Below are 12,182 nucleotides of genomic sequence, written 5' to 3' on the forward strand. Positions count from 1 at the left end.
CTTGGTTCTTCGTTCTAGTGTGGCTACAGAAGTTCACGGATTCTGTGATGCCAGCTTAGAAGCATATGGCGCTTGCGTGTATGTCGTGTCCAGGGAAGCCCAGTCTTCGAGCCACGTTTTGTGCTCAAAGTCGCGAGTGGCGCCGCTAAAGACTATATCGATTCCTAAGCTGGAATTAAGTGGAGCCCATTTGCTTGCGAAAATCATTCAGAATGTAAAGGACATGGGAATCTTTACAGGTCGGTTCTATTGCTGGTCGGATTCGTCAACAGCATTATCTTGGATTAGGGACGAGCCAGCTAAACTTCAAGTTTTCGTGGCAAATCGAGTGGCATCAATTCAGGAGTTGACGGCAGCCATGGAATGGCGCTATGTTCCCACATCTTTAAATCCTGCTGATATTCTCTCGAGAGGCTCGCTTCCCAACCATCTTATCCAGTCAGAGCTATGGTTTCACGGCCCATCCTTTTTGCTAGGCTCCAAGGATAAGTGGCCTGTATCTCCATCTAACAACATAGCAACTTTGGAGCTTCGCAAGAGAGGATTGCTAATCACGTCTCCACATGCCGATCTCACGTCCGGATGCAAATTTGCGAATTCATTCTTTCGCATGCAGCGCACATTCGCCTACATGCATAAATTTATACATCGTCTTAGGCATCCAGGACTCACCGTTTCTGATATTCGGCAAGGAACGCATCTTCTAATTCGACACATTCAGCTGGCAAATTTGTGGATGGACATAAAGGAGATTCGGCGCAATGGTCAAGTCATGAAATCCAGTTCTATTAGTTCGCTCAACCCGTTCATCGATCATTCTGGACTACTTAGAGTTGGAGGTCGTCTTGGCAACTCATCGCTAGGATTTGACGCTCAGCACCCGCTCATTCTGCCAAAGGGACATTCCATTACCTTTGCGCTGATAAGATATTATCATGAAAGAAACCTCCATGCCGGACCTCGCGCCTTGCTATCCAAAATTCGGCTGGAATATTGGCCCATTGGAGGTGTTAAGGCAGTGTCAAGGGTCGTCAGCAGATGTGTGAGATGCTTCAGGACTAGGCCGCGCATGGTCGAACATATCATGGGAGACCTACCTAAGGAACGTTTGGAAGGATCTCGAGCTTTTGAAGTCACTGGAGTAGATTACTGTGGACCTTTTTTCTACCGATCAGAAATCCGCACGAGGCCTCCGATCAAGTGCTGCATTAGCGTATTCATCTGTTTCACTTCTAAGGCTATACACATGGAGCTCGTAAAGGATTTGACCACCGCATCGTTTCTAGGCGCACTAAAGCGTTTTACTTCCACTCGAGGAAGGCCAAGTCAAATTTGGTCGGACAATGCGACAAACTTCGTTAGGGCCAAGAACGAGCTTCTGGAGCTAAAGAAGCTTTGTCTGAGCGAACCGCATATGAAGGAGGTCCGCGTTTCATCCCACCTCGCTCTCCGCATTTTGGTGGGTTGTGGGAAGCGGCCGTGAAGACCGCAAAATATCACCTGTACCGCTCAGTTGGACCATCTGTGCTTAGCTTCGACGAGCTGCGCACTCTGATCTGTCAGATCACTGCAATTGTTAACTCTCGCCCTTTGCTCTCGCTTTCAGAAAATCCTGATGATTTAGACGTTTTGACTCCTGCTCATCTGCTTTTAGGCGGCCCCCATGAGCAAATCCTCGAGCCTGACGTAACGAAGCTGAACTACAATCGTCTGGATGGCTGGCAGCGGGTCACCCAACTACAGCAAATATTTTGGAGCCGTTGGCGCGAAGAGTATCTCACTCTTTTGCAAGAGCGCGCGAAGTGGCGTACCCCCGCGCAAAACATCTGCAAGAACGACCTCGTTCTGGTGAAGGACGAAAATCTTCCTCCAATGCGTTGGCCACTGGCTAGAGTGGTCGATGTCGTTTTGGGCAAGGACGGAGTGTGACGCGTCGCTGACCTGAAGACATCCTCAGGAAACATCAGGAGGGCCGTCACTCGGCTATGTTTGCTGCCCCTTAAGGAATCTGTTGAGAGACTAGCTCCCAACGGGGGGAGTATGTTCGGGCCAGCCGCTGAAGAATAACCGTAACTTTAACATTATTATTGTATGAGCAGAGAGAGCCGCCTATGTTGTAAAACGTTGACGTTCTGCAGAGCTGCTGCGCTCTCCCGCTAAAGGGGCTCTCTGCCGCCGCCACTTCCGCAACTACTTTGATCTGCTGCCGCCACTTCGGCAATCACTTTGATCTAACTCCGTCGTCTATAGTTTAGTTCTATGCTAACCCCTCTGCGCATTGGTTGCATATCGATCTCGCATAAGGTTTATCTGGCAATAGCAAGCAATCGGCTTCCGCTAAGCCACCAAGATTAAATACGTATTATAAAGTTTAACCCGAAATCTCTTTTCATTTTTGAAACACATAGGTGCCAAAAAAGCTTGGCATCTCAAACAGTAAGACTGCCGTTCAAATCAGATCCCAGTATTTTAGGCAACTCCTTTGAAGTGGCTAAACGGCGGTTTTTATCGCTTGAAAAAAGCGATAAACTCGATAACTCGTGACCCCGAGTTACAGAAAATGTACTTGGAGTTCATGGAAGAGTACCTCTCCTTGGGTCACATGTCTACCACAGACAACACAATCCCCAAGACTCCACATTATTTCATTCCACATCAGTGTGTGTTGAGGCCCCAAAGCACGTCGACCAAGCTCCGCGTCGTGTTCGATGCGTCTTGTAAAACGTCCTCTCAGGTGGCCTTGAACGACATATTGATGGTCGGTCCTACGGTACAGGATGAGCTGTATTCGACATTGCTCCGATTCAGACTACACAGGTACGCCTTGACAGCCGATGTCAAGAAGATGTATCGCCAAGTCTGGGTCGCTGATGCGGATAGACAATTCCAGCTCATAGTGTGGAGAAGAGACCCGTCTGAGTCCTTGAGAATATACCAGCTCAACACCGTAACATATGGGACTGCACCAGCCCCATTTTTGGCTATTCGGTGTTTGAAGAGGTTGAGTGAGTCTGCAAAACTCTCATTCCCTAAAGCTGCTGAAGTTATTGACTCCGACTTCTATGTCGATGACATGTTGACTGGTGCTGGTTGCGTAGAGGAGTTAAAGACAATTAAGTCTGATGTGGCTCAGGTTCTTCAAACCGCTGGGTGTGATATGAACAAATGGTTTTCGAACTCACCTGAGGTCACCGCATCCGAGAGCACAGTTAAACCGATAACGATCTCGGACTCAGAGTCAACTAAGGCGTTAGGAATATCGTGGCTGCCACACGAAGACGTCTTTAAGTTCCAAATTGCCACGTCAGTTATGGGTCTCCGAGCGACAAAACGGAACATATTATCGGTGACATCAAAGCTGTTTGACCCCCTTGGCTTGTTAAGTCCTTTAGTAATTAAGCGAAAGATCCTACTGCAGGAGATTTGGCTCAACAAGCTAAATTGGGATGAGTCAATTCCAATGAACTTGGAAACAGCATGGAACTTATTAAAAGAATCCTTGGGTCAGTTGGAGAAGATTACCATACCTCGATTTGTGCATACTGATCCCATGTCACCGATTCAAGTACATGCCTTTGCCGACGCATACATGAGAGCTTATGGAGCCTGCGTCTATATCCGTAGAAGGACTGCAGAAGGTTTCAAGGTCTCTTTGTTGACTGCAAAGTCGAAAGTAGCGCCACTCAAGACGAAAACGCTCCCAAGGCTTGAGTTATGTGCCGCTCACCTTCTAGCAGACCTTTGTCACCGAATCAAATCACTGCTCAAGGTTCCAATTGAGAAAATGATATTCTGGTCAGATTCAGAAGTTACTCTTCATTGGATCAGATCCCACCCTTCGTCGTTGTCAACATTCGTTGCGAACCGAGTAGCAGAGATTCAAGAGTGGTCAAGTGAAGCTACGTGGCGGCATGTGCCAACAAAACAAAACCCAGCAGACATAGTTTCGAGAGGTTGTGACGTAGAGGAAATCGTGCAGTCGATCTGGTTTGGTGGACCAGAGTTCTTAAAGTTTGAAGAAGAGAGCTGGCCCAGAAATCCACACTTCGAGCTTTCCGAAGAAGAGATACAGATGGAAAGTCGGAAGAAATCGGTCGGACTGACCGTCGCGGCCAAGCCAAATTATTAAGTGGATGTAATCGAGGGATACTCGTCACACCTCAAACTGCTAAGAGTGTTCGTTTTCGTGTTCCGCTTCATCCGAAAATGCAAAGACAAAAGTCTCAACTTTGGAAAAATTCCGTCATCCGTAGAATACGACGAGGCGTTTCTAAAAATAGTCGAAATACCCAGAAAAATGAGTCTCAAGAAGATATTGAAAGGGTTCGTAAAGGCACCAAGTTAGGCCCCAGTCTTCAGCGCTTGAATCCCTTCATCCATGAAGAGGCTGGGACATGGTGCTCTTTTTCGTTGTTGCAAGTTGGGGGGCGACTAGTTAACGCTCCTATGTCATATAATGCCAAGTTTCCCTTGTTATTGACAAAACGCTCGCAGTTTGTGCAGACATACGTTCACTATCTGCATCAAACGAATTTTCATGCCAGCCCAAGAGCACTCGTGAGTATCCTTAGACAGCGCATTTGGATAGTGAATGCTCAGGCGGTCTGCAGGGCGACAGTTAGTCTCCGATTTGACGACTAATTCCTTCTTGTTGGCATTCCAAAGGTTCGTCGGTCGTCGAGGATGTCCGCAACGCGTGAACTGCGACAACGCGACAAATTTCGTCGGAGCAAGCCGCCACTTCAGCGAACTGCGTAGGAAGATAGAGGCGGAAGCGGACGCGATACGCGAATTTTCGTCAAGAAGCGGGTGCGAGTTTGCCTTCATACCGCCTCGAGCACCGCACATGGGCGGACTTTGGGAGGCCGGTGTGAAGTCTGCCAAGGGCTTACTCCTACGGGCAGTCGGAAGCGCTCTCCTCACCGCAGAGGAGCTGGAGACCGTGCTGGTCGGGATCGAGGCGGTACTCAACTCGCGCCCGCTAGGACCCCTAAGCCCAGACCCAAGCGACGGAGACGCGCTGACTCCCGGGCACCTGCTGACAGGCGGGCCGGTCATCGCACCCCCAGCACCCAGGACCCCGGACCAGGAGGGTCTGAGCTCCTTAAAGCGATGGCGGCTTGTCTCGTCAGCCAGGCAAATGTTCTGGCAGCGATGGTCCCGGGAGTATGTGCTGGGATTGCAAATAAGATGCAAGTGGCACCAGGAGGAGCCAAACATAAAGGAAGGCGACCTCGTAATCGTCGCCGAGGACAACCTGCCCCCTCAACAGTGGCTCCTCGGAAGGGTGGTCGGAACAACCGCCGGGCAGGACGGAAGGGTCAGAGTGGTCGACCTAAGGACGAGCAGCGGAGCCACGTTCAGGAGGCCAATCCACAAGTTGGCGCTTCTGCCTCTGGTTTGAAGCCTTCCAGGCCTTCAACGGGGCCGGTGTAGCGCCATTTGGCTAATAATAATTGTTATTAGGATAGGATTAGGATAATCCATGAAAACGAACGCACACACTCCTTTTTTTCGTCGTATTAAAATTCAAAATTGCAGTCACCCAAGTTGTTTCGGTATCTTTATTTAGAAAAACTATTCTAAAATTTCAAAGACCTATGACGGAAACAGACTTAGAAAGATGGCCCTCCCCAGACCACCCAAATTTGGCTAACGCCGCATTATGTTACGTAGACAGCTGGTAGGTATACACATATACGAAAAGAATCCCCAAATCCTGTTTTAAATAGTCACCAAACGCTGTCGGAAGCAAGTGGAGAGTTCAAACCCACGCCCACGATATCAGCTCCCCGGCTCATTTACATATTCAATCATGAGACTTTTAAAAACGATCTTCATGAACCACGAGCTGGCAGCGAGAAGGATGTAAAAGCGCTGCGCAAGACATTCGAGAAACTCCAGTGCCAGATAATAGAAATAAAGGATCCTACATTGGCTGCGGTAAAGGAGAAAATAAGTGAAAGTGAGTAGTGCCGAGAACCACTCAAATTCCAATATCGTAATAATTAAACGAGGGGGAACGTTGTGAGTTGCTGTGGACACCGCAACTCTACAGTTATACCCGATACTAAGTCAGTATGGCTCTCCTCCGGCAGACGCCGCTAATATTAAACGACACGACAAAGAGTGCGTGCGAGAGAGACAGAAAATCAGTCTGAGAGTGACGTCGGGCGCTGCTTAGCCACTGCAAATTGATTTGTTCCTTTTGGCTATAGAAATTATCTGATCTAAACCAGATTCAGCAATCTGATAGATATGGTCGTTATCTATGATTCTGCGTTTTTAGTTTTCTCGAATGTGCAATATTGTGGATGCAACAGCTTTTCGTCCTTTGTGGGGGCGGAAGGGGGTGGGGCGAAATTCTGAGATATACGTTTTATAGTGAGATCTAACAGAAGTGCGGATACCAAATTTGGTTACTCTATCCTTAATAGTCACTGAGATTTGTGGATGCCCCAGATTTTCGTCCTTTGCGGGGGCGGAAGAGGGTGTGGCGAAATTTGGACACGAAACGGTCAAGGTCCGATATCACAGGAGTGTGGATACCAAATTTGGTTGCTCTGGCTCTTATAGGTTCTGAGATCCTTGAACTCATATTTTGCAATTGGCAAAACCGAACATGAAACCTGTGTATTAGAGAGAGACAGAGCGAGAAAGAATGAAATTGTTTTCTTGATTCTGGCTATAATAATTATACGATCTGGTTGAGATTTTACACTCTAGAACATATAGTCATTTTCTACGATTCTGCGTTTTTGGTTTTATCGTATCTTTAAAAATGTGGATGCCACAGATTTTCGTCCTTTGTGGGGGCGGAAGTGGGCGGGGCGAAGTTTTGAAATATTTTTGTAGCAGTGACATTTCACAGAAATCTGGATCCAAAACATCGTTGCTCTAGCTCTAATAGTCTTTTAGCAAGAACATGTATCGCCAAGTCTGGGTCGCTGATGCGGATAGACAATTCCAGCTCATAGTGTGGAGAAGAGACCCGTCTGAGTTCTTGAGAATATACCAGCTCAACACCGTAACATATGGGACTGGACCAGCCCCATTTTTGGCTATTCGGTGTTTGAAGAGGTTGAGTGAGTCTGCAAAACTCTCATTCCCTAAAGCTGCTGAAGTTATTGACTCCGACTTCTATGTCGATGACATGTTGACTGGTGCTAGTTGCGTAGAGGAGTTAAAGATAATTAAGTCTGATGTGGCTCAGGTTCTTCAAACCGCTGGGTTTGAATTGACTAAATGGTTTTCGAACTCGCCTGAGGTCACCGCATCCGAGAGCACAGTTAAACCGATAACGATCTCGGACTCAGAGTCAACTAAGGCGTTAGGAATATCGTGGCTGCCACACGAACACGTCTTTAAGTTCCAAATTGCCACGTCAGTTATGGGTCTCCGAGCGACAAAACGGAACATATTATCGGTGACATCAAAGCTCTTTGACCCCCTTGGCTTGTTAAGTCCTTTAGTAATTAAGGGAAAGATCCTACTGCAGGAGCTTTGGCTCAACAAGCTAGATTGGGATGAGTCAATTCCAATGAACTTGGAAACAGCATGGAACTTATTAAAAGAATCCTTGTGTCAGTTGGAGAAGATTACCATACCTCGATTTGTGCATACTGATCCCATGTCACCGATTCACCGAGCCTTTGCCGACGCATCCATGAGAGCTTATGGAGCCTGCGTCTATATCCGTAGAAAGACTGCAGAAGGTTTCAAGGTCTCTTTGTTGACTGCAAAGTCGAAAGTAGTGCCACTCAAGACGAAAACGCTCCCAAGGCTTGAGCTATGTGCCGCTCACCTTCTAGCAGACCTTTGTCACCGAATCAAATCACTGCTCAAGGTTCCAATTGAGAAAATGATATTCTGGTCAGATTCAGAAGTTACTCTTCATTGGATCAGATCCCACCCTTCGTCGTTGTCAACATTCGTTGCGAACCGAGTAGCAGAGATTCAAGAGTGGTCAAGTGAAGCTACGTGGCGGCATGTGCCAACAAAACAAAACCCAGCAGACATAGTTTCGAGAGGTTGTGACGTAGAGGAAATCGTGCAGTCGATCTGGTTTGGTGGACCAGAGTTCTTAAAGTTTGAAGAAGAGAGCTGGCCCAGAAATCCACACTTCGAGCTTTCCGAAGAAGAGATACAGATGGAAAGTCGGAAGAAATCGGTCGGACTGACCGTCGCGGCCAAGCCAAATTATTTAGTGGATGTAATCGAGGGATACTCGTCACACCTCAAACTGCTTAGAGTGTTCGTTTTCGTGTTCCGCTTCATCCGAAAATGAAAAGACAAAAGTCTCAACTTTGGAAAAATTCCGTCTTCCGTAGAATACGACGAGGCGTTTCTAAAAATAGTCGAAATACCCAGAAAAATGAGTCTCAAGAAGATATTGAAAGGGTTCGTAAAGGCACCAAGTTAGGCCCCAGTCTTCAGCGCTTGAATCCCTTCATCCATGAAGAGGCTGGGACATGGTGCTCTTTTTCGTTGTTGCGAGTTGGGGGGCGACTAGTTAACGCTCCTATGTCATATAATGCCAAGTTTCCCTTGTTATTGACAAAACGCTCGCAGTTTGTGCAGACATACGTTCGCTATCTGCATCAAACGAATTTTCATGCCGGCCCACGAGCACTCGTTAGTATCCTTAGACAGCGCATTTGGATAGTGAATGCTCAGGCGGTCTGCAGGGCGACAGTTAGGTCGTGTATTCGTTGCTTTAAATTCAAGCCGCTACTCCAGACCCAAATGATGGGCAACTTACCCGCAGACCGGCTCCGTGCTCTCCGCCCATTTTCAGTATGTGGCGTTGATTTTTGTGGCCCAGTCTATACGACTCTGAAAATTCGTGGAAGGCCCCCTTATAAGTCCTACATAGCGTTATTTGTCTGTTTTGCGTCCAAGGCGGTTCATTTAGAAATTGTCTCCGATTTGACGACTAATTCCTTCTTGTTGGCATTCCAAAGGTTCGTCGGTCGTCGAGGATGTCCGCAACGCGTGAACTGCGACAACGCGACAAATTTCGTCGGAGCAAGTCGCCACTTCAGCGAACTGCGGAGGAAGATAGAGGCGGAAGCGGACGCGATACGCGAATTTGCGTCAAGAAGCGGGTGCGAGTTTGCCTTCATACCGCCTCGAGCACCGCACATGGGCGGACTTTGGGAGGCCGGTGTGAAGTCTGCCAAGGGCCTACTCCTACGGGCAGTCGGAAGCGCTCTCCTCACCGCAGAGGAGCTGGAGACCGTGCTGGTCGGGATCGAGGCGGTACTCAACTCGCGCCCGCTAGGACCCCTAAGCCCAGACCCAAGCGACGGAGACGCGCTGACTCCCGGGCATCTGCTGACAGGCGGGCCGCTCATCGCACCCCCAGCACCCAGGACCTTAGACCAGGAGGGTCTGAGCTGCTTAAAGCGATGGCGGCTTGTCTCGTCAGCCAGGCAAATGTTCTGGCAGCGATGGTCCCGGGAGTATGTGCTGGGATTGCAAATAAGATGCAAGTGGCACCAGGAGGAGCCAAACATAAAGGAAGGCGACCTCGTAATCGTCGCCGAGGACAACCTGCCCCCTCAACAGTGGCTCCTCGGAAGGGTGGTCGGAACAACCGCCGGGCAGGACGGAAGGGTCAGAGTGGTCGAACTAAGGACGAGCAGCGGAGCCACGTTCAGGAGGCCAATCCACAAGTTGGCGCTTCTGCCTCTGGTTTGAAGCCTTCCAGGCCTTCAACGGGGCCGGTGTAGCGCCATTTAGCTTATAATAATTGTTATTAGGATAGTATTTCATGATATCTAGTGTAAGTTAGGCTAGGGCAAAGCGGGAGCGCAATAAAAGCTCGCTCTCTCGCTCTTGGCGAATTCGCCCCGCTTTGCCACCGTAGGTAAGGTAGGCACAGAAGAAATTGTTTTAATATATGAAGGAAGTCGAGAAAAATTCATTTTTTCGTCGTATTAAAATTCAAAATTGCAGTCACCCAAGTTGTTTCGGTATTTTTATTTAGAACGAGGGGGAACGTTGTGAGTTGCTGCGGACACCGCAACTCTACGGTTATACCCGATACTAAGTCAGTATAACTCTCCTCCGGCACACGCCGCTAATATTAAACGACACGACAAAGAGTGCGTGCGAGAGAGACAGAAAATCAGTCTGAGCGTGACGTCGGGCGCTGCGTAGCCACTGCAAATTGATTTGTTCCTATTGGCTATAAAAATGATCTGATCTGATCCAGATTCAGCAATCTGATAGATATGGTCATTATCTATGATTCTGAGTTTTTAGTTTTCTCGAATGTGCAATATTGTGGATGCAACAGATTTTCGTCCTTTGTGTGAGCGAAAGGGTGTGGGGCGAAATTTTGAAATATTTTTGTAGCAGTGACATATCACAGAAGTCTGGATCCAAAACATCGTTGCTCTAGCTCTTATAGTCTTTGAGCACTAGGCGCTGAAGGGGACGGACAGACGGACAGACGGACAGACATGGCTCAATCGACTCGGCTATTGATGCTGATCAAGAATATATATACTTTATGGGGTCGGAAAAGATTCCTTCTGGACGTTACACACATCCACTTTTACCACAAATCTAATATACCCCAATACTCATTTTGAGTATCGGGTATAAAAAATATTCTAAAATTTCAAAGACCTATGACGGAAACAGACTTAGAAAGATGGCCCTCCCCAGACCACGCAAATTTGGCGAACGCCGCATGATGTTACGTAGACAGCTGGTAGGTATACACATATACGAAAAGAATCCCCAAATCCTGTTTTAAATAGTCACCAAACGCTGTCGGAAGCAAGTGGAGAGTTCAAAGCCACGCCCACGATATCAGCTCCCCGGCTCATTTACATATTCAATCATGAGACTTTTAAAAACGATCTTCATGAACCACGAGCTGGCAGCGAGAAGGATGTACAAGCGCTGCGCAAGACATTCAAAAAACTCCAGTGCCAGATAACAGAAATAAAGGATCCTACATTGGCTGCGGTAAAGGAGAAAATAAGTGAAAGTCAGTAGTGCCGAGAACCACTCAAATTCCAATATCGTAATAATTAAACGAGGGGGAACGTTGTCCGATAACGATCTCGGACTCAGAGTCAACTAAGGCGTTAGGAATATCGTGGCTGCCACACGAAGACGTCTTTAAGTTCCAAATTGCCACGTCAGTTATGGGTCTCCGAGCGACAAAACGGATCATATTATCGGTGACATCAAAGCTGTTTGATCCCCTTGGCTTGTTAAGTCCTTTAGTAATTAAGGGAAAGATCCTACTGCAGGAGCTTTGGCTCAACAAGCTAGATTGGGATGAGTCAATTCCAATGAACTTGGAAACAGCATGGAACTTATTAAAAGAATCCTTGGGTCAGTTGGAGAAGATTACCATACCACGATTTGTGCATACTGATCCCATGTCACCGATTCAAGTACATGCCTTTGCCGACGCATCCATGAGAGCTTATGGAGCCTGCGTCTATATCCGTAGAAAGACTGCAGAAGGTTTCAAGGTCTCTTTGTTGACTGCAAAGTCGAAAGTAGCGCCACTCAAGACGAAAACGCTCTCAAGGCTTGAGTTATGTGCCGCTCACCTTCTAGCAGACCTTTGTCACCGAATCAAATCACTGCTCAAGGTTCCAATTGAGAAAATGAAATTCTGGTCAGATTCAGAAGTTACTCTTCATTGGATCAGATCCCACCCTTCGTCGTTGTCAACATTCGTTGCGAACCGAGTAGCAGAGATTCAAGAGTGGTCAAGTGAAGCTACGTGGCGGCATGTGCCAACAAAACAAAACCCAGCAGACATAGTTTCGAGAGGTTGTGACGTAGAGAAAATCGTGCAGTCGATCTGGTTTGGTGGACCAGAGTTCTTAAAGTTTGAAGAAGAGAGCTGGCCCAGAAATCCACACTTCGAGCTTTCCGAAGAAGAGATACAGATGGAAAGTCGGAAGAAATCGGTCGGACTGACCGTCGCGGCCAAGCCAAATTATTTAGTGGATGTAATCGAGGGATACTCGTCACACCTCAAACTGCTAAGAGTGTTCGTTTTCGTGTTCCGCTTCATCCGAAAATGCAAAGACAAAAGTCTCAACTTTGGAAAAATTCCGTCATCCGTAGAATACGACGAGGCGTTTCTAAAAATAGTCGAAATACCCAGAAAAATGAGTCTCAAGAAGATATTTAAAGGGTTC

The 12,182-nt window shown here is 47.6% G+C and overlaps 1 protein-coding gene across 2 annotated transcripts; it reads right to left on the reverse strand.

Annotated features, from left to right (window-relative positions):
• Nucleotides 1–3,046: 3,046 nt before the first annotated feature.
• LOC117193771 lies at nucleotides 3,047–7,744 on the reverse strand. 2 transcript variants are annotated; one of them, XM_033398498.1, is made up of 3 exons: nucleotides 7,608–7,744; nucleotides 3,183–3,465; nucleotides 3,047–3,086 (listed from the first exon to the last, which is right to left on the reverse strand). In XM_033398498.1, exons 1-3 carry the CDS (start codon nucleotides 7,662–7,664, stop codon nucleotides 3,061–3,063), a joined length of 366 nt encoding a protein of 121 aa, XP_033254389.1. In that variant the 5' UTR covers nucleotides 7,665–7,744; the 3' UTR covers nucleotides 3,047–3,060. The 2 variants fall into 2 exon arrangements, 1 of the variants encoding a protein (XP_033254389.1); XR_004474686.1 differs by lacking the exons at nucleotides 3,047–3,086; nucleotides 3,183–3,465 and adding an exon at nucleotides 7,528–7,545.
• Nucleotides 7,745–12,182: the final 4,438 nt, after the last annotated feature.

Source organism: Drosophila miranda (assembly GCF_003369915.1).
Source record: "Drosophila miranda strain MSH22 chromosome Y unlocalized genomic scaffold, D.miranda_PacBio2.1 Contig_Y2_pilon, whole genome shotgun sequence".
Lineage (NCBI taxonomy): Eukaryota > Metazoa > Arthropoda > Insecta > Diptera > Drosophilidae > Drosophila > Drosophila miranda.

Bases quoted from the DNA above. Each gene is read 5' to 3' on its own strand.
- LOC117193771 (XM_033398498.1), bottom strand. From the start codon at position 7,664: ATGCGTCGGCAAAGGCTCGGTGAATCGGTGACATGGGATCAGTATGCA. The intron at 3,466-7,607 runs GTATGGTAATCT...GCTGTTTCCAAG, and splicing joins ATCAGTATGCACAAATCGAG to TTCATTGGAATTGACTCATC. The intron at 3,087-3,182 runs GTGAGTTCGAAA...CTACGCAACCAG, and splicing joins CTCGGATGCGGTGACCTCAG to CACCAGTCAACATGTCATCG.